At 34.9% G+C, this 22761-nt stretch overlaps 3 protein-coding genes and 1 pseudogene across 6 annotated transcripts; 1 reads left to right on the plus strand and 3 right to left on the minus strand.

Moving 5' to 3' along the window:
- Window positions 1-5358: 5358 nt before the first annotated feature.
- Window positions 5359-6952, minus strand: LOC147542565 (large ribosomal subunit protein mL54-like). 3 transcript variants are annotated; one of them, XM_086633873.1, is made up of 2 exons: window positions 6937-6952; window positions 5359-5933 (listed from the first exon to the last, which is right to left on the minus strand). In XM_086633873.1, exon 2 carries the CDS (start codon window positions 5909-5911, stop codon window positions 5516-5518), a length of 396 nt encoding a protein of 131 aa, XP_086489999.1. In that variant the 5' UTR covers window positions 5912-5933; window positions 6937-6952; the 3' UTR covers window positions 5359-5515. The 3 variants fall into 3 exon arrangements, with proteins under 3 accessions (XP_086489999.1, XP_086489998.1, XP_086489997.1); XM_086633872.1 differs by lacking the exon at window positions 6937-6952 and adding an exon at window positions 6482-6620; XM_086633871.1 differs by lacking the exon at window positions 6937-6952 and adding an exon at window positions 6482-6569 and having other exon boundaries at window positions 5359-5918.
- On the minus strand, window positions 6583-8940 carry LOC147542566 (Tetratricopeptide repeat (TPR)-like superfamily protein). The gene is made up of 2 exons (XM_086633869.1): window positions 8848-8940; window positions 6583-8182 (listed from the first exon to the last, which is right to left on the minus strand). Exon 2 carries the CDS (start codon window positions 8174-8176, stop codon window positions 6602-6604), a length of 1575 nt encoding a protein of 524 aa, XP_086489995.1. The 5' UTR covers window positions 8177-8182; window positions 8848-8940; the 3' UTR covers window positions 6583-6601.
- Window positions 8941-11774: 2834 nt separating this feature from the next.
- LOC147542567 (prohibitin-3, mitochondrial pseudogene) lies at window positions 11775-14831 on the plus strand (annotated as a pseudogene). The gene is made up of 2 exons (XR_015223287.1): window positions 11775-12837; window positions 14618-14831. The product of XR_015223287.1 is annotated as a prohibitin-3, mitochondrial pseudogene (transcript).
- Window positions 14832-20933: 6102 nt separating this feature from the next.
- LOC147542568 (TLC domain-containing protein At5g14285-like) lies at window positions 20934-21943 on the minus strand. The gene has a single exon (XM_086637449.1). The coding sequence runs from the start codon at window positions 21775-21777 to the stop codon at window positions 21034-21036; it is 744 nt and encodes a 247-aa protein (XP_086493575.1). The 5' UTR covers window positions 21778-21943; the 3' UTR covers window positions 20934-21033.
- Window positions 21944-22761: the final 818 nt, after the last annotated feature.

Consider the following 22761-nt stretch of genomic DNA (forward strand, 5'->3'; position numbering starts at 1 on the left):
TTATGGTCTAAAACAAGCATCCCGTCAGTGGTTTTCCAAATTTTCCTCCGTTCTAATTGAACGTGGTTTCTCTCAATCTAAGAGTGATTATTCGCTTTTTACCTTTCGTTCCTCCTCCACTCAGATTTATGTTCTAGTCTATGTGGATGACATCATTATCACAGGAAATAATGATCATGCTATTTCCAAGATAAAATCATTCCTAAATAATGCTTTCTCGCTAAAGGATTTAGGACGTCTCCAGTACTTTCTTGGTATTGAAGTTTCTCGTTCGTCACAAGGCATTTTTTTATGTCAAAGAAAATATGCACTTGATATTTTAAAAGATTCTGGACTCACCGCTGCACGTCCCTCTGAATTCCCTATGGAACAGAAACTTCGACTTAGTCCCACTGACGGTACACCATTGTCAGATCCGTCAGTTTACCGTCGCCTAATTGGCCGGCTTCTCTACTTAACAGTTACACGGCCAGATATCGCTTTTGCTGTGAATAACCTCAGTCAATTCATGCAAACACCCAGTCAAGTACACCTAGACGCCGCCCATCGCGTACTACGATACTTGAAAGGTACCCTTGATAAAGGAGTATTTTTATCCGCAAACAGCTCTCTCCATATTACAGGTTACTGTGATTCAGATTGGGCTGGTTGTCCTTCGACCCGTAGATCAACTACAGGATATTTTACAATGTTGGGATCTAGTCCACTTTCATGGAAATCAAAGAAGCAACCCACCGTTGCCAAGTCTTCGGCAGAAGCAGAATATCGAGCTTTAGCCATCCTCACATGCGAATTACAATGGCTTAAGTATTTATTACTTGACTTTGGAATTGATCACTCAGATCCGATGACAGTTTATTGCGACAACAAAGCCGCTCTCCACATTGCTGATAATCCAGTTTTTCATGAACGTACCAAACACATTGAGATAGATTGCCACATCGTTCGTGAAAAGATTAAAGACAACGTCATTGCCACACGCTTCACCAGTACAGAAAATCAGTTAGCGGATATCTTCACAAAGCCACTTGGGGCAGAACCGTTCAAGAACATTATTGGCAAGTTAGGCGTTACTTCCATTCCCGCTCTAACTTGAGGGGGAGTGTTGGAAGGTCCACTCCACTCGGCCAAACCGAGTGGACTTGGTCCAAATAGGAATCCTACTAAAACTAGGATTCCTTAGGTATTAGGATTATAGTTTAGATTAGTTTAGGATTATTTTAGATAAGTTTTGATAACTTAAAACTCTTCATCATGTAAACCTATATAAGGAGATCATACACAATGTATTATCAAGTTGTAGTGTTAATAAACAAGGTATTTACCTATCTCTCTCACACAACAACAACAAGCTCACCGATCTTCATCTCTCGGCTTCAACCGAGATTGTCATCATCAACCCTCGGTTATAACCGAGAGCTCAGCTCATCTCTCTCTCTCTCGGTTATACCCAAGCTTCATCACTCTCGGCCTCACCGAGAGTTGTTACACATTCACTCGGTTATAGCCGAGACTATCAACTCCTTCAATCTTCCTCTCGGTCATCAACCGAGAAGGTCATCACCTTCACCTACACTCGGTCATACTCGAGTGAATTAAACAATCAAAGGTTTAACTTTTTCACAGTAACAACCATGTGAAAATTTACTTGTTGACATGTACTTTTATCTAAAACGTTATTCTTTTTCAAGATTTAGAGACAAATTCATAGATAGGGGCAAAATATAGAGGGAGATTTTATAAACAATATGTTTTCTTGATAAAAACAATCTCCCTAAAGACAATCCCTCGAATAGTTAGAGGCAGTATAGTCAACAGGAGGCATTGGCCATCTTTTTTCTTTTCGGTCAAAAGGTCGCCGGACACCGACCTCCGGGCAGCGACCTTCAACACACAAACTTTTCTTTTTAAATTTCCTTTTCATTTTTCTCTATCTTCTTCTTCCTTCTTCTCCTCTTCTTCGCTTCTCTCTAACAATACTTTGTCAACTTATTTTGATTAAGTCTTCGACACATTACCTTTATTAACAAGATAATACATTGCCTACAAAATTACCCCAATATATAACAATTCTATGTGTGATGAATGATATTGTATTTTTTATACATGCAAGTAAGAGGCATCTTTTCAACTAAAAAAAAAGTAAGAGGCATCTAGCAAATTTAGTGATCAACTACCATATTGAGCCATTCGTCAAAAAAAAACTACCATATTGAGCACTTTAACTAAATTTGAATTATAATCTGTCAAACTAAATTCACCTCTGTAGTAATTTTGAAGTCTAAACCCTTCGAAAATAATGTAATTCTTCCTTTTTGTATTACAATTTTGGTACACCTTTGGTTAGGTTTAATTTGCAAAACAAAAAGTATACTCAACCCGCCTCTTAAGACTCCCACTTGAACTGCCTCTGAGAGAAACAATAATTTTTTTCTCCTCTCACATGTTCAGTCACGTGGAGAGAGAAATTCTTGTTTCTCTCACAGGTGGTTCAAGTGAGAGTCCAAGGATGCGCGTCATGTAGACTTGTTGTTTACAAAATTATTTTTATTATTTTATTAAAATATTTGATTATGTTTTTTTTCTTTTAAAGAAAAATTATTATGTTTGATTTATTCACATGTCAAACTCATTTCAATGTGGTTTTGATACCAATTTAGCACATTAATGGACCATAAATTATGGATAACTTATAGAGAAGGTGAAATAATTGACAAGAAATTAGAGAGTTGACTCAAGGTCAAGATGTCCATTCCAACTCATGAAATTGTAGTGAACCAATATGCCCTAAATTCCAGTGAATCCATTCACATCTCAATCTGGCTTTTCTTGCCCTGGACCAATAATAGTCTCAAGTGGACTACTATTAAACTTGTGTCAGTTGGCAAATTCAGATAACGACCGTTTGATCAATCAAAACCGTTGACTAGAAAATTGGACCAATCATTAGACCACAACTATCTCAGTTGACTTTATTTTAACCCATTTTCTCCGTCTGTATTTTATGAATAATTTATAGGGATCTGTGGGATTTGTAGGAGCTGGAAAAAGATGTAATTTTGTTTAATATTTTAGAGTTGCATTAATTTAGAGAATGGAATATAAAATATTTAACATAGGGATGTATAATATGTCGACAAAGATGGATATATATCTAGCGATGAATGTGAACGTGTTGGTTGCTTGTTTTATGGGCGGATTGGGACCCGAGGACATAGTTTAGTCAACATAGACGGATTTGAGCTAGTTCGTAAATTACATATCGTGAAGTTGACTATTTTTACATAACCAATTTGTTTCTTAGCCCACGTAACGTTTGTGTTTTGAGTCAATCGAAATCTATTTATCAAAAACAAATAAGTTAATTTCACATAGCTAATACTGCAATTTTTGTTTTAGTCCTCAAAACTTGATGTCTGATCAGGAGTTTGAATGTCTCGAATTAGATAACTGAAACTTTGTCTTCATCTACCTTATAGAAGTTTTAAAAGCATTTCTTACAAGTTACAAATGTTAGAGACTCATCCATCAAGATAAATTTGAGAGGGAGTTTGATATAGAAGGAATCATGTGCCTTTAACTCACCCCTACCGTATTTAAAATGAAAACTTCAACATAAAATTTAGATAAATTTGAGTTATACAATTCGGATTATACGAATCAAATTCAGACAATTGGTAAGAGATAAAAACAATAAAGACCCTTCCTATATGGTGGAAGAAGTTGGCAGCCGGCGGATCACAAAAGGTGGTGGCTCGGTAAATTTTAGTGGTAATATAATTAGGAGATAGATGTCATTTATAGCCATCCCACTTTTTTTTTTTTTTTTGTTAAGATAGCCATCCCACAAGTTCAACAAAAAAATAAAAAAAGATAGCCATCCCACTTTGTGAGGCGATTACTCCAAATAAATAAAGTATCTCATGCCAAATTTATTTAGTCGTGATTGTGATTAAGTGTAATCTAGGACTTTATTTATCTGATTAAGGTAGAAAAACATGATCATTTTTTCGAAACTTGGGTCATGCAACAACATTATATGGCAAAATTTTCAAACCACACTAAAATGGAGAGAAGTAAATACTGTTTTAATACTATTATTTTCATGTTTTCTTTCATTTTTTGGTAGATGGTTCTTCTCATAAAAGTCTAATAGCAGTTAACAATCGAAACAGATAGGTCTTAAAATTATCTTACAAGTCTAAAAATTATTACTCTGTTCGATTAAAAAAATTGGTTCTTAAACATCACATCATCAGCTTCTTGACATTAAGGAGAGAGGGGAGATAGGGATATACCGGTTACACACTGGCACACGACGATGTAACAAAAATAACTTGTCAAAAGACTCAGAATCTTCAACATCTTCCTCATTGCATAGAAATAGTACAATTCTTAATATTATAGGATGAATTACGTCGTGCCCTAATTTAAGGTTAGGGGAGAAAATATAATAAAATTTCATTTGTTGGCCGACGAAAACAAAGAGTCAACAACACAGTTGTACAATTTTGATTTTATTTATCTTTCTTGCGTGTTCTCACCATCCGTTGTTTTTATGTAAACCTAATTCGCAACTTGTGCAAATATCTTTTTTGATTTTATTCAATGAACGAATATCAGTATGTCTATTTCAATCCCCATCCAAGTCAACTAAATAAGCCAAAAAGTCACTTTCAAGCATATCAAGTCTTAAAAACACTTCAAAAGTTTTTGGTTCCTATTAAAACCATTGAAACCCACTTTAACAAAAAGCACTTAAAAAGTTGTCTTTTCTCTTTCCCATTTCCTTCTAGTTCTTATTGAGAGATAATTTTGAATCCAAATTCTGTTCTTGGATCAACTTGGTAAGGTCAAAATAATGTCTTTATCTGTTTCTAGGTCACTTATTTGGACTTCTACTACAAAAATGTAATACTATGCAAAGCAAATTTGACTAAAATAAAGTGTCTAAAGACCTTAAATTATGATAAATATCGGCGACGCTTAGCCGATTTTGATGGTTTTAAATTCAATCCATGACATCATGGAAAGAAATTGCGAGCTCTGTTCATACTTGACGTATTACAATCTAATACGATAACACTAATACGTAAATGAATGAAGTCATCGTGACTTAACGTATATGTAATCATGCAAAGAAGGGTCTTTTTCATTTAGGTTAGGATTATGAACTCACCAAATAAGAACTTGGACCAATGTTAGACCAAACTACATGCCAAGTAAAGATTGGAGGAATGAGCTAGGGTAACTCCATTGGAGACGTGGGCCGATAAATAGGATAATAAGATATCAGGGTGCATATATTATAGGTAACAGAAACCGAAATAACAAATGATAAAAATATTGACGGGGGAGTGAAAAGAAAGCTCTTTTGCGCAGATTACTCGAAGTTTCTTCATAAATATTCTAACATTTTGTCATAACTGGCAACCAAGTAAAGATGAATCTCATCACAAGTTATACTTATGTGAAAAACAGTAGAAAATAAACGGAAACTTACAGATAAAGATGATCAGTTCTTGGCCTTGAGAGAGTTGTTCTCTTTGATTCTTGCACGATTGTCGAGCTTAACAAATCGTTTGAGATCATCATAAGGGAGAGTTTCTATTTTCTTCCTTCGTAGTTCACTTAAAGCAGGATGCTTATCGAGCAAGTGCCACAACCAATCAGGGTAATCAGAGTCGGCTAAGATTTTTGGGTCTGTTCCTTCCTTGAGGATATTGGCACCGACGACTGTTGTAGATTTGACTTCTTTTGTGAGGCTGGATGCTTTTGGTCCATCTCCAGGACCACCTCCTTTCGAACCTTTCTTTTTCGCACCTGCTGCAAATGTTCTTCGACCCAGCACTCCAATTGCATCCTTTGAGATGATGAAGCTTCTGAGAGACCTGCTGCAGTTCATCGCCATCTTTATCCTAGCAGCACCAAAACTATTTTGTGATCTTAGTGAGTTAAGATAGAAACTAGAAAGTTCATAACCATATATGATATAATCACGATTTTAAGTTTTAAACCTAGTTCTCGATCAACGATGATACTAATAAAACTCGCTTGCCCATATACAAATTACGTAATCTCGATGAAGTCTTTAACTACAATAAGGACTAAATGGATGGATACCAACTTTAGGACTCTTATTTACGACAGTAATACCATAAGCAAATACATTGCCATGAAGCAGTAGCTCATATTGTTCTACATTATTATGCACTTGTTGATGTTTTATTGTCTTGATTATTTTCATAGATTCCTTACTAAGAGCAACGGTCTTCAGTCAATAGACATGCAAGTATATAACAAAAACGCAGGTACTACATTTTACATTCTCAGTGAAATTAAAATAATCAATCAAATATCAGTTCTAAGAAATGGGAATGTCTGATAACTACCTATATTTCTCTTTATCCAAACAATTTCTTTTATTTCTGTTTTACGAGTTACTTAATGCCAGAAAGGAAGGAAGAAGCTATGAACTTACATCCATCTTACATCCAGTGAATTCCACTCGTTTCATACTACTTTGAATCAAATAAGCTTTTAGCGAGCCAACTACCAAGTTTAGCTATGTTAGGATCACCATAAGGAACTATCAAGCATATCATAACTTTGATTTCTTCATTTGTTTCATTACATCCTCTACCCTGTTCGCGATTTCATACATATGTTTCTCTTTAAGTTCATCCAAAAGCAAACGACACGTTTGATATCGAGGAGTAATTTCTTGACCTATCATCTCCTCGAATATCATATAAGCTCTCTCACATTTGTTTGCTCTGCAAAGCCCATGAATAAGAAGTGTAGAAGTAGAAAGATCGAGACCTAGGTAGTCCTTGTTCATCATATCATCCAACAAAGCGCTCAGATTACTATCTGTTTTTCCAGTTCTAAAGCATAGTTTAAACAAGGGATTATACGTGTGAAGATCAGGCTTACAAGATGTTGATTTCTCCATTTCCTTAAGAACATCCAAGGCATTTTGTTCTTGAGAGTGATGACAGAACATAGAAATCAGTGTATTGTACGTAGAAGAATTTGGGGCGATGTTGTTCATGGGCATATCCACCTCAAAAATACGAGTAGCTTCATCAAGCCGACCCGCCCTTCCTAGTGCATGAATCAACGAATTATAAAAGAGTGTATCTGGTTTACACCCAGCTAGTTTCATTCGCTCGTGTATTTGAAAGGCTTCTTCAAATTTGTCAGACTTAGAAAGAGAATGTATGATAGTGGTGTAGGTGACTACATTTGGAGGGCAGCCTTGAATTGTCATCTCGTCTAATAGCTCATAAACCTTATTGAATTTGGATTGGTTACAATAAGCTTGTATAATTGTTGAGTAGGTGATGACACTAGGGCGACAACCATGCCCTTTCATCTCTTCGATGGTCCAATGGGCCTCATCAACCCTTTTGGCGTTGCACCAGCCATGAATAAAAATGTTAAAGGTATGCTCATTGGGACAAATGTGTTTCTTGAGCTCGAAAAATATCTCACGTGCAAGCTCAACTCTCTTTTCTTTACAAAGGGTATCAAGCAATAGGTTCATGGACTCAATGTCTTTCTCCAAGCCAAAGGTACCTAATTCATCGAACATCTTAATAGCATCTGTATGTCTTCTAGCACCAGCAAGCCTTCTCATGGCCTTTCCGATTGTTTTCAAAGTGACATAGTTCATCTCCCGCATTTCCTCTATCAACAAACACATCTTTTCTATCTGCTTTGATTTCCCTAATATGTCCACCATCTTATCATAAGCTTCTCGAGTATGGTTATATTCAGTCCTTGTTTCTCCCCATCTGAAGAACCCGAAAGCAGATTTCCAATCGTCTTCAAATCTCTTAAGCAATTTTTCAACAAGGTAGTTTGACAAATAAATACTACCACAAGTACGGTCTTGCAAAAGGGACTGCAAAACCTCGGTCTCGTTGTTTCCTACACACACTCTACCAATCAATAGTTCGAGATAAGACTCGGTTGTTGAATCGTGATGTTGTTTTGCTAGAGTACCTATAGTGGTGTGGACAAAATGGAAGCATTTTGTAGTAGAAGGTGAAAGCAATGACGAAGATCCATAAATACTAGAATCAAACACTCGAGACATTGAACTCCTAAGGCAGTTCCTTCCTAGGGTAGCCATGAAAGAGCGCCGACAATGAAGAAGGGGTTCAAACATGCGTTCCTGCATGCCCCAAAGTTACTAAGTGTTAGCCGCGAAACTTCGAAAAACAGAACTTGAAAAGTAACTTAAAATTTCGAAAGACGAAGCAACCCCATTCCAGGCCCTAAAAGTGAGTTTGCACCTACTGATCAAACTAATTCTACATTAATTGCTTTCAAACTAAACCTCGCATTCCCGTTGATACCTAAAAAATAGCATTTCCACAATATCTTAGTACCTTCTGTTGTCATTCGACTCATATTTTTCTCAGAACTCAGAAACACATTGTTTGAATTAAACTAGTGAACTCTGAGATCAACCCAGACATTAATTCATATAGAATTACCCAAACTGAACTAGAAATATAAAATAACAAACATAGTCAATAAGAAGAAGAAAGTAACAGTACAAATACAATAATGGTGTGTTTGGCGGAAGGGATCATGAATTCGCGAATTCAGAGTCTTTTGAATTCATGGTAATATCAATTAAATCCCTCAAACTTAGATAAAAGAAAATTTATCAAACAGTTGAAGTGTGAAAGTATGACGATATCACTTGAACCCCTAAAATTAAAAATTCAGAACTCAAGAGAATATTTATATAAAACTTATAAAGCTTTTGTATCAATCTACAAACTTTCCATTGAGAGATAGAAAGTGATAGAGAGAGAGAGAGATAAATACCTTATCAATGGAGTTCTTCGTTTGAGAGAGAGAGATGACGAGAGCTAGGGTTTTGGAGGTGGGACTGGGGAGTGAAAATTTATGGGTGCATTTAAACGCGCTTCTTAGTTTTGCTCTTAGTCCCACTCTTCTCTTGGGCCCGTGGGCAGTCCGCTGTAGAAAGAAAAGCAACGACTGGAGTGAGAGAGTCTGAGTCGAAAACAAATCACTTCTTTCTTTCATTCAAAAGGCCACGGCTTTGGGGAATAAAAATAGTTCTCCGGGGAATAAATAATTAGTCAATAAACATTGATTTAGGGACATTTTGTTTTCAATCCAAATATTGACTTAATCAAACATTAACGCCTAATATTCATCTTCTCTCTCTTCTCTGAATCTTCTTCTTTCTCATTCACCAAACCCAATAATCCCCTAAGAAAATAACACAACGAGAAAATAAAAGAAACAACGAAATAAGAGAAAAAATACAACTCACATATCCATCTTCTCACTCTCTTTTTCTCTCTGGTAAACACAAACCCAAGAAATAGAAAAGATGAAAGAATATAAGCAAAAGAAAGGGTACCTCAAATTGGTATTTGGGTTCCATTATTTCTTCTACTCTTGTTGGCAACTTTAACATATATACCACAAGTCCACAACCAGTTTCTTTCAACAAAAAAATAAATAAAAGTCCACAACCAGTTTTATTAAATCTAGATGATTTACCTGGAATTGGTATTTGGGTTGTATTCACGAGCTTTCTCTCACTAATCTCTCTCTAAGAGGAACTATTACACCTTTCTTTGTGGCTGCTCAAACCTTCAAACCCTTAATCTTTCTTCCAACATTCTCACCGAACTCATTCATTCTGATATTCACTTATTAGCCAATCTTGTTGTTCTTTCATTATTGGAGAGAGAGAGGGAAATCAGTTATTGGTCAATCTTGTTGTTCTTTAATTCCTTCTACTCTTGCTGTCAGTTATTAGAGAAAGAGATAGTTCGTGGGAGTCCGTAAGAGAGAGAGAGGGGGGGGGGTAACAATCAATTAGAGAGGATAAGAGAGGAAATATAAGCGGTGGCAATGGTGGTCGGAATGGTGGTGGTGGGAAGTTGTGGTGTTGAAGGTGATAAAGAAGACGAAGATTAGGGATCAATGTTTGATCCAGTAAGTTTTTGGACTAAAATAAAATATTCCCCGATAATGTACAAAAAAATACAGATTCTCTAGAGAATTTATTTCCCGAAGATTTTTCTTTATTTCCTAAAGCCGCGACCATTCAAAACTGTGGATGAGTCTTTCATCTCGCAGAACATGTAAGTGATAGAAGAAATAAGAGTTACTTTGTACAAAAAAGGCAATGATAGGTACTACGCAATGAGTTTAGGGCATAACTTTGTATTCATTTGAGTTTGGGGCATAGTCTGACGTTGACTAAATTGACTGTTTGAATTTAACTAACTGCACCTCTTTATGTTCATGGATTAGACCCAAAATAAAATTAAAAAAAGATTAGAGTCCAATCTTCCCAGAAAAAAGGATTTTAGCCATTTTCCTTTTTCGAACCTATTATCCACATATAGAAGAAACAAGTTCCATCTAAATCCTAAATGAATTCACTTTCTCTCTCTCTTCAATAGATAACCGAAAAGCTTCAGGTGAAAACTGTCCATCATCTTCAACTGTAGCACCTTGTGAAACGGTCGGAATCATCTCAACCGTCTTATCTGAAACGAACCAAGCTTCAGGTGAAGTATCAATTTATACTTGATTTTGCATGTTAATGTCAATTATAATGAAGTTTGGCTCAAGATTTTGGTGAGTTTGTTCAAGATTTTCAAATTTATCTAGGTTTGTTCAAGTTTATCGTGTTCAAGATTTTGGATGGAGAAAGATTTTGTGTATTTCGTAAACGAAAACGCGTTTTGTATAATGGAAAGTTTTGTTATGGTTTTCTGATTTTGGTTTTCTAATCTTATTTTTCATATATTGTTAGGAAATCTAAAAGTTTCTAAACAAAAATGGGTTTCTGATTTTGATACATTGTATCACTACTGAAATACTTGTTTTTTATATAATTTTTTTTTAAAAATGTTAAACAAGTTAACTTTTTTATGTTTGTACAAGAGATTTAACATGACACTAAAGACAAAAAAAACACTCCAAAGCCTACCAAGGAAGCTGCACCAACAAGAAAGAGTCCTCTCAAACGAAAAACACTGTAGATAAGGAAGTGATAAGGAAAAAGAGTAAGAGCAAATCATTTTCGATTGCAGAGGTAATATGGGTTGAATTTGATTATATTTTACTTCAAATAATACATTATTATTCAGTAAAAATAGATAAAAGTGATTGTACAAGATTTTATGTTAGGTTAGTATAGGCTATTTAACATAAAATTGATGTGTTAGATAAAAAATTGTTTACAAGATTCCATGACTAAATGCTAAACGGCAAATACAAAAATAGATTATGAAGTCAACATAATACATAATGTATCTCAGTTTAATAAAAATGTATCATACAGTTTGTATAATGTTTAACAAAAAGTGTAATGTTTTAGGTAAATAAACATGGATAAGTTTGATCATACAAATAATATAACATTGTTAATACATAATGTGTTACGTATGACACATATGAAAAACTGAAATAAAATATGACTCTTTAACCATAAATAACACGTTATTTATGAAATATGAAACTTTGACATCCAGACATACCTTAACTATACTAAATGTGTCCTAATGTATGAAATATACGTAATTTATACCAAATAACGTGCACATTGCGATACGTTAGAGCAGCTCCAGTGAGGGTCGGGCTGAGGCTACAAATTCAAATTTTTGGCTTCAGCCCCACCCTCCAACCACAATCCGCTGGGGCGAGCCAAGACAAACTTCCATTGGAGTTGCTCCTGGTCAGGGACCCAAAGAGTAAAACAAGGAGGAGCGCCTATGGACGCACTCAAACTTTATGGGCACGAAACTATTATTACCTCTTGAGCAAGAAAGTAAGGGTTTTTAAGGTAATTTCTTTTTTTTTTTGACCTCTTGAGGAAGAAGAAACCTTCGTCGTTATATTTTAGGGTTTTAGTGATTAACCATCGATAGTCACACACAGTAGAGAGAGAAAGTAAGTTTTTTTTAGAGAGAGAGAGAGAATGGGAAGCCAAGCAGCAGTATCATTCCTCACCAACGTCGCTCGTGTCGCCTTCGGTCTCGGTCTCGGCGGCACAATCGCTAACTCAGCTCTTTACACCGTCGACGGTGGTCAACGAGCCGTTATTTTCGACCGATTCAGAGGAGTTCTTGATGAAACAGTTGGAGAAGGAACTCACTTCTTAGTCCCATGGCTTCAAACTCCTTACATCTTTGATATCCGTACAAAACCCCATACTTTCGCATCAACTTCTGGTACTAAAGATCTTCAAATGGTTAACCTAAGTCTTCGTGTTCTTTCTCGTCCTGAAGTACCTAAACTACCATCAATTTTCAAAACCCTAGGTACAGAATATGATGACAAGGTTTTACCCTCAATTGGTAATGAGGTCTTAAAAGCAGTTGTCGCTCAATTTAATGCTGATCAACTTTTAACTGAAAGACCTCATGTTTCTGCCCTAGTTAGAGAAAGTTTGATTCGTAGGGCTAAAGATTTTAATATTGTTCTTGATGATGTTGCTATTACCCATTTATCATATGGGCCTGAATTTTCCAAAGCAGTTGAGCAGAAACAAGTAGCTCAACAAGAAGCTGAGAGATCTAAGTTTGTGGTTATGAAGGCTGAACAGGAGAGAAGAGCTGCCATTATTAGGGCTGAAGGTGAGAGTGATTCGGCGAAATTGATTTCTGATGCTACTGCTGCTGCTGGAATGGGTTTGATTGAGTTGAGGAGGATTGAGGCTTCTAGAGAGATTGCTGCTACTTTGGCTAGGACTCCTAATGTTTCTTACCTTCCTGGTGGGAACAATTTGCTTCTTGGGTTGAACCCGGCCGGTCGTTAATGAAGGTACTATCTCTCTCTCTCTTTAGTTTAGATTAATTTGGCGAAGTTTAAGGTAGAGATTAGAGTGATTTAGTAGCCACTAGTAGTTTACTTGTTATAAGTAATCATATTGTGATAGTGATTGTTTTGCTACTTTTAAGCTAGAAATTGAAGTGGTGTACAGTAGCCCTTGCATGCTAGTTTTGAGTACTATGTTTTGTTGTCTTGTCGAACTTGGGTTTTGACTTAATACTGTGATATGATGTTTATTCAAGTTATTTGCGTAAAAAATGTTTAAAGAGTTTAGAGACACGTTGACTAAGTTATTTGAAATAATAGAGTGAATGTGAAACAAACGAGAACGATGCATTTAGTCATGGAAGTTGAGTGTATATATAAATCATCTCCATATGAGGCGAGATTAGGTAGTGTGTTTGTATTTATAAATTTGTGATGACCCGATGAATGGTTAGATGTTTGCTTGTTTTTAAGTGATTATTCATGTTCTTGAATTGATTTATCTCCAATTTAGTGTGTTGTCCATGATATCCGGTGCATTCTTTAATAGGTCAAATATATAGTATAGGATTTGATATCATACAAGGTCACATGGCTCGTAAGAACCTCACTCACCTCTCTCTCTCTTGAATGTTTAGCAAAGACCCTATTCTTAAGGTAAAGATTGAAGTGAATTAACAGCAATTTGTCTACTTATTTGATATATTCATATTGTGATAGTGTTTCAGTTGCTACTTGTGAGCTAGAGATTGAAGTGGTACTGTAGCTCCTGCTTGTTCGTTTTGAGTATTATGTTTTATTTCCATGTCGAACTTGGCTTTAGAAATAGTAATATGATATAACTTGTATTAATTGTTTGTGTAAAAAGATGTTTAAAGAGTTAGAGATACATTATTTAAGTTATGCAAAAGGTTAGAATGTGGGAAAGAAAAGAATAATGCATTTAGTCATGGAAATTCGAGTATCTTTAAAAGTTATTCTCGATATGAGGCGAGATCAGGTAGTGTGTCTGTAGACTGTAGTAATAAATTTCTTACAGTAATGATTTATTCGTTTTAGTGATTACTCACTTGGATTTTCAAAATTGGTAACTAGGAATTCTTCCTTTCATCATTGCTATTTCTTTACTATCAATAGGAGCACAAGATTAGAGTATGAAGTCAACTTAGGATTCTTAGAAGCTCAAAATACCCAAATGGCTGATATGAGCCTATCTTCGAAATTGTCCGAAATTTCATTGTAGTTAGTCAACAACGAGTCCTCATATGCATCTTCTGCACGGATACAAGGAACTAGCCATTCAACTTATCTTGATCAATATAAGTTGTGCTAATGCCCATCAAATATATAACTCTTATTCACAAGAGTTGCTTTTGCACATAGTAGTTAGCATATTATTTCTTTCGTATTAAAGGTTTGGAGTTCGAACAAATTCAGATCGTATTGTTTTTCCCACCATGACCTCCTCTAGGACACAGTTTGAACGAAGTTTGAAATCTGTATCATCGCGAGTCACCCTCCATTTTATCAATGATGATTTGGGGATGCCTACGCCTTACATCACTCTGCTTGATGTTGTATTGTTTCATAGTTCTTTGAGTTTTTGCTCTATTCACTGTGTAGCAAATGACATATGGAACTAGATTAGTAGATATATCTATTAGTACATGATATCAAATCATATGGACAACTTGAAATCGTCTAGACATGTTTCATCTTTTTTGTGTATGCATAAGCATATATTATGGTTACCGATATTGATCTTATTCATTGTATTTGTCTGCAGAATCCATAAAAGATGGTGCAATTTGAAAGCTCTCTGCAATTTTGTTGGAGAATTTACATTGGTAGTTTAATTGAGTTTCTTCTTCCTCATACTATTTCCATCCCTAGAATTACTTTAAAACTTTTTAAGATGTGGTGAAGTATACTTTTCCACTGCAATAATTATTTTGAAATGAACTTGTTATGGAAATGGCATGTATACTCTTTATTTTTAACCCTCATTTACCTTTTGGTTTCTCTGATAATTTTTTTTGCAATGAAATGTTTGGATGTGAAAATTTAGATGAGAATCTAGGTTTTCAAATGATAGTTTTCCCAAATTTTGGGTGTTAAGGTTTTTCAAATTTTTGGTGGGAGGTCCAAAATATGACCTTAACAACACAACAACCCCACTATTAACACAAAATAGGCTAAAAGTCTAAAAAGAAATATAAATTTTAAAATGTACAAATAAATCATTTTTGCATTTATTATTTTTTAAATTTGTTAAATAAATTATTTTTACATTACATCGTGATTTTATTGCATTAAATAAAACCTAAATAACTTGGTACTTATATTATATGGGTTGTGTTGTGTATCAAATAAACCCATTTCGACACATTTTTTAACACAATCAACCCATTAGCAATGTGTTGTGTATAAAATACCCCACTCCGACACATTTTTTAACACAATCAACACATTAGCAATACACTTGTTCCAACAAAAACAAACATAACAAAATAAACGTTTTTCCTACGTTATAGTTATTTGAACCTGTGGTATGGGTTACGGTTCTGGATGATGGTCTTGCAGTCTTCGAATCTTACTAGATAAAGTACGCATTTTGAGTTAAATCATCAACTGAAACCACTGCAAAAAACAGCTATTTGGGAGAAAAACTTCAAGGTGCAACAGTTCTTTAGAATTTGTATCTAAAGATTATAACGCTAAGATGTATGGTTGATTAAAATCAAAATGAGATCTTGATCTTCTTCCACATTGAACAACCCGTTCATCGGTTCAACAGTTGTAGTAGTATCTGATGATCCAAAAAATGGTCATCAGTTGACTACGGTGAATAAGTCAAGAAATACCAAAAGTTCAACGGGTAACGCGAATCAAGTTACCAGGGAGGTTGAATCCGAAAGAAGTCTTTCACTTAATCCAAGAACTGGAGGGTCTTATGCGCCTAAGCTGTCATGGATCTAATGCAACTAGGTCTACCTGAGATTTAAGAGAAGACTAGGGAGTCCGCATAAGTGGGGTCAATACCTCAATCCCGAAACATGAGTGTAGAAGCGGACCTAATGCTTTTCCGACTTAATCCGAATCTAATCAAAGTTCTCAATCAACGATGATCTTAAGTATTTATCAAACATACAAGATAATTTCTAAGAAGAGTCCTAACATCTTACAACTACGAAATAGTAGTTTTAATCACACAGTGGATCTCAAGTGTGTCATCAACATTTGTTAGGCTCGAAGTCCCTTTCTTGATTCACAATCTCTCTAATTGCCCACAATTTTTGTCATTGGTCGTTTCACAACCTCTTCTGCCGCAAAACAATAAATACACCATACTTCTGGTTTGACGGTCTTTCGCTTCTCTGTTTGTTTCTCTCTCTATACGTCAAGCGGGAAAACCCATAATTAGGAGAGGTGCCTTCTTAGATTGAATATGTAGTCCCAAGATGGCCTAATCCTGACTTCAGTGGTGTTTTAGAACGACTTGGGAGGATTGTCCACAAAATCCCCAAGTTCAAGCTGTCCTAAGATGGCCTAATCCCAACTTCAATGGTGTTTTAAGATGGCTTGGTAGGGTTCTCCACTAAATCTTAAAGTACAAAAGGCCTACATGGGGTGAACTCTGATTCACTCCAACAAGTCACTGCTTGTGACTCTCGTAAAGGGATAAACTCATTGTCTAGTTAAAGGGACCTCCCATGTAATGGGTTAAAAAAACCCACTTTAAGAGTGTATATAATCCATATTAGCAATCTTGATATCTCAACCCTAAATATCTCCAAAACGTTCTTCTTTTTCCATATTCTTCCACCAAAATTGCCATCCATCACCGATGATCATTGATAACAAGCTAAGTTAACCGAAATTGCAACATCCCCACATTGTTTTGCACTCATCTCTGAAGCCACTAAGTATCTTCATTGTTGCAAGCATCCATGAACGAAGAAACTTTTAAAATTTTGGGGAGATAGTAAACGATCCCAAAAAATCAATTTCTCATAAAATTCAGTCTCTCAAGAGGTACATGAACATTTCCTAACATTTTTTTTACATGTTTTATGATCTATTTGTTGGTTATGTGATTTTTTTTCCCGTTCAAAACGAACCTCAATTCGTTCTGGTTCCAGCGAATAATGAGAACATGGTACGGTGAGACCAGACCGAGTAGAATTTCTCTTTGTAAAGAGATCTAATCGATGGAAAAACACCGTAGTGGATTCATTACCTATGGGGGCTCAGGCCGTAAATATTGCATAATTCAGTTCGACCCACCGAAAATTAGTCCAGTAGCAATTTTCGGTGGTCTCAATATGAAAACAACATAACTCGGACTGAGGCCACCGAAAAATGTTGCATAATTCGGCCCGAGCCCACCGAAAATTTGCAACCGAAAATCTCACTTGGGGGGTTTTCTTCCTCTCTTGATTTTAACCCACTTTCAGACTAAATGCTTCCAAATAAAGTCCGCAAATCTCCTTCTTTGTGTTGCTAACTAGTAGATTCAAGTATCCAAACAATGTAGTTTCAAAAATCGAGAAAAAGTTAAACCTAGAGTTATAAGGAAGATGAAAGAGGGAGAGATGAAGATGAAAAGAGGGAGAAAGAACGAGAGAGAAACCGAGAGAGAACAAGAGAGAAACCCAGAGAGAACGAGGGAGAGATGAAGATGAAAATGACGGTAGTGATCGATATTACAGAGAGGGAGAGAGAATGAGGGAGAAATGAAGATGAAAAAGGGGTGAGACTTTTGATCGGTTAAAGGTGTTTTTGTTGGTTCGAATTTTTGACTTAACGGGGTTAACTTTGCCGTTAGGTCAAACTAGAGAAGGGGGAATGCCTTTTTCTGGAGGGGCTTCTAACCAACATGGGAGATTTTAGGGGCGCTTTTAAAGGAGGGCCCTTTTAACAATAACACCCCCTATAAAATCTCCCATATTTTTATTGTGAAGAACAAATTACTCATATTACCTTGTTCCAAAAGCGATTAATGCAGCAAAATGATAGACCGAAGAAAGGCCAAACACACAACCAGCTTGAGCACCATAAAGTGAAATATTGATCAAATGATCCAAGCAAGTCGGTCATCAAATTTCAGCCATGTTTTCCGTTCATATCGTAAACGTTATGCGACTTCAAATGCAATTAAAAAAACACTGAGATAAAACATACCTAAACCTAACTTACACATATTGTTCAAAAATGAAATGTTAAATTACCAATGCCTTGTGACGACGACTAACGTAGATTAAAGTCGATTTCTTAAAAAATGAAGTTTTAAAGAATCACTGCGGAAAAAAAAAATATATACATGAATAATAATTGTTCCCTACCGTTACTTAATGCCTAACTTATATGTTTCAATTTCAACAAAAAAAGAAAACTTATGTATCTAAAATCAAAGCCACCTATTTCGCTTAAAAATTCCAGACCTTAGTGTCTGGGACTTACATTGCCCTTTACAATATTTTAGTAATAGTTTGCTTAATTCAATTAAATAAAATGTAGAAAATTTGTTTTGTTAATGAATCACAACCGCAATCAAATTCTTCTTTTTCTTCCCTTTCTGCAAGAGGTTGGTGACTTGTGATATATACTAAGTTATTAACAATTTGAGCTTTTATGATATATACCATGTTGTTCATCATGAAGTTATTACCATTGAAAAAAAAGAACCAAAGAACCCACCCACTAAGCATTAGAATTTGATATCATTCTTTCTGCTCATTTTGTTTCAAAAATTCAACACCATATGGATGAATGAGTTTGGGGTTAGAATTTTTAGGGTTTCGAGACACCGTAGTATTGAAAAAAAAAAAATGCTACAAAGAAAAGAAAAGGGTATATATTACTTATTTAGAGCGATCATCAATATTGTGCTTACAAGTTGTTTTCTATGTTTTCTTCTTTTTGCAGCAAAAGAAAAAGTTGATTTCTATTTATTTATTTTTGAATAAAGATCACTCAGTCTTCTATTAACACCTGCTCTCTCTGTCCGATAACAATATTATCTCGGAATCGATTTCTAGAAGACCTAGAATTTGTCGATTCTTCTAAAATTTGTATAATTAAACTTTTTTTTTTGTTGAAATGTATAACTAAACCTAATTGTTCATTAAGATACCCTACATGACAGGGCATAATTTCTTGATACACAATTAAAGAAGTTCAAGAGAAAGAGAAGGACTAGAATCCAAGCGTAATAGTTTTTAAAATAAAGCTGGTAACCAGACGAAATTTTCTTGAATACGCGATTTTAAGTGTACTCCAAAATCTCAATAATAGAAGTTCATTAAGTTGTGAAAGTCTATTGAAAAACTCACCTAAATTATCACAAATCCCAAAATGACAAGTAGTTAATATTATAAGAAATAAGCCTAAGAAATAAGTTGAAGATGAATACTATTGAAGTTAATGGTATTTTGCCAAATCAATTTATATTTACCTCATCACACAAGAGGCACTCTTTTAGTTTATGTTAGGGTGAATAAATCATGGATTAACCATCCATACAAAACTAAAACAAATGTTCTTTCATGTATAAGTTATTTATTTAGAGCAATCATCAATATTGTGCTTATAAGTTGTTTTCCATGTTTTCTATTCTTGCAACAAAAGAAAAAGTTGATTTCTATTTATTTATTCTTGGATGACAAATATGTCTATATTTTGTGGTACGTTTTGCTCGTGTAAAAATATTCGAAATGTGAGAGTAATATTTTATTGTGAGAAAAAAAGACAGATTCTTTTGAATGAGACGTTTGAGTTTCATTATATAAAAAATCAAAACTATAACAAGTTCAGAAACGGGTTACATAGACAAATCACAAAGTCATGAATTCTAATACCTATATAAACCCTGAAATACACAATGGCTCATTAGTAATAATAACATCCAATGTAATCTAAAACAAGTTCTGAAACTGTTACATTTACAATAGGACCGTATAGATCGGGGTCATATTCGTTACTCCCTCCGTCCCAAAAAGAATGACCTATTTTGAAAACCCAACTTATTAAGGGAACATCATTAATTGGTGTTTGACTTTCAAAAATAACATGGTTTTTCCAATTGTATCCTCGTTAATTATTATAATTTACATTGAAAAAGTTGAACTTACCTTTAAATAAAGTTGTCATTAAATTTATAGTAGTGGGTATCATTGGAAAGAGCGAAAAGTTTCTTTCTTTATTTTTAGAAATAGGACACTAAAATGGGACAATCCAAAATAGAAATCTGGCTGCCTATAACACAGACTCATAAGCCCACCCGCATGGATTCTTTTATGTCTACTGGCTCAACCCACTGACCAAACCCAACTCTTAGATATGTCAACCAAAAAAGTGTTTAGTAGGCCTTAGATCTGTGTCCATACTCAATTAAACATAAAAGTCGATTGACTTCACACTAACACGTCGCCCCCTAAATAATATGAGGCCCAAATGATATAGATAGGCCCAACATTAATATCTTCTTTCTTTCATGTGTAGGAGATGGAAATCAAGAGACAAAGTCAGACCGTGGACTTGTTATTTATTTTTTTTACTTTCTTTAAGTCGAGATTATATGTTATTATCTCGCTAACGATACTATTAACCGTATCTAATCAAAAGTTTATATTCACGTATCAAGTGATTTCCAATTCCAATTTTTGGCGAAAGTAAAACGAAATTGTAATCGGAAACTCAAAAATCGACGAACAAGAGGCAAGAGCGAACAATTTCGTCTCGGATACGACAGTAAGTCGTAATCGGTTACATTGTACTTTTGGCGGAGCGGTTGATTGACCAAATGTTGCTAATCTGCCCACGATCTTTGTCGACTCGTTACGATGTGTCCAAAATCACCACTACTAAAACAATCAGAATATCCACCTCTTAGATCCCAGTCTATTGATGGTTAGACCGTGTAATACTAAAATATAGTGAATTTCTTAGTGTCTCACGTATGTTGTGTTATGTTCTTATGTGTTTTTCTCAAGGGACCAAGCGGGTGCCTATACGCTTTCCTACCGTTGCGACTAAACACACAGATTAACTGTAGGTCACTAATCCATTGTAAACGCCATACTAAATAGCGAGTGTAGATGTTTTACTAAATAGCAAGTTAACTGTAACTGTTTCATATATGTGAATGTGGTTACAAAATGATTAATAATAAAACCCTCAAAAGCCAACACATAACCACTTCTATCTAACTTTTTTTTGGACATTCTTAGACCTTTCTTTACATAAATCAATCCAAAGATTTGTAACCCACAATATACTAACTGAAATTGCTACTACAATTACAACTAACCAAGAAACCGAAAGCCATCTAGGAATTACATTATCTGCAGATCCACTCAAATAAAAAGCACCCATTTTATAAACAAACATGGGTCCTGCAATTCCTCTGACGATGGAGTAAAATGCATAAAAGGGTAGTGATAAGAATTCATATAATTTTGCAGCTGCAAGAACCTCTCTTCTTCTAGCATTAGCCAATGTCCAAGTATTTTGGCAAAAGCTTGTAATCTCTGCAAGAGCAAGGAGGATAAGAATGGCGAAAGCACCGTGCGAAACAAGATATCGACACGTTATAAACACAAAGAGTGTTGCTAAATGATGCCCAATGAAGAGAATATCTTGAGGAGAAAAGATCAAGTAATGAATTAAATCCATCAAAAAGTAAGAAATGCTATAATCAAGAACTTTGTTTTGGAAATTAGTATTGGAAGATGAAAACCCAATTTGGGGTTGTGTTGAAAGAGCATAAATTGATAAGAAAACTGCAGGAGTTCCATGAGTTAATGATATAAGACAGCTTGAAGCTTCTGGTCTATATTTAGGGTTCCAATTTCTGAAAATCCCAAAGTAAGCAATAAGATAGATAACAAGAAACATTGGGAAGAAGATGGAAATGTTTGGGAGACAGAAATTTAGGGTTTCCATTGATATGAATGAACAGAGAGTTAAATATTCAAGGTTTATGGTATTTTTGAACAATAAACCTTGAATGTCTTGAAAATTTCAATAGAGATAGATAAAACTTCAATGTTTATGGGTTTTTCAAATTCTTGAGACCCAATAATCCCCAAATTGTAGCACTTCCCTGGTTCAATAAATCTTGAGCTAGGGTTTTCCTTGGATCTTCAGAAAACTGAAAAGCAGAGTGAGAAAGAAGAGAGGGGAGAAATGGGAAGTTGGATCCTTGAAAATAGAGAGTTTTGACACTTTGATCTTACACCTTAAATATACTAAAAAGGTTGACTATTTCATATCTTAAGGAATATCTAACATTAATGCTTTTTTTTTTCTTTTTTTAGTTGAAGAATCTAACATTAATGTTTTTTTTTTTCTTTTTTTAGTTGAAGAATCTAACATTAATGCTAGTCTCTCTAGAAAATCATGGTCAATATTGGGTAACAATCACCAAGTGTTCAATTTAAGTCGTTCATAGAGTGGTGTGCCAAACCCAACATCTTGTAACCTAATTAAGGCAAATACAGGGCCTCGCCCGCTTGGACTCCTAATTTTGGGAGTCCTCAAATTTTTACAACTTTGTAGTGTCGGGCTCCCAACAGGGGCTCCCAAGTCCAAATTATATTCTTGTGTTAAATTTTGATTTCAAATTTTGACTATGAATTATTAGTTTCAAATACAAAATTAAAATCGATATTATTTCTAGAGAGAAAGGAAATTATGAAAAGATAAAAAAAAGAAAAAATTATTTTGTGAAAGGGTAGTACATAAGTACCGGATTTTGTGAAAGGAGCATGACTGTTTATTATTTTGCGAAGGGGTCATGGACTAGTATTGACCAGTTACGTTTTTAACACCGTTTATTCTAGCTATATTGTTTAAAAGTTTTAACACCATTAATATAACTACACTAAATTCACAAAAGTGAAAAATTATAACATTTATCGTGAAAAA

This window comes from Eschscholzia californica, unplaced genomic scaffold (assembly GCF_041429995.1).
Source record: "Eschscholzia californica isolate CP2 unplaced genomic scaffold, dmEscCali1.0.p SCAF_4, whole genome shotgun sequence".
Classification (NCBI taxonomy): domain Eukaryota; kingdom Viridiplantae; phylum Streptophyta; class Magnoliopsida; order Ranunculales; family Papaveraceae; genus Eschscholzia; species Eschscholzia californica.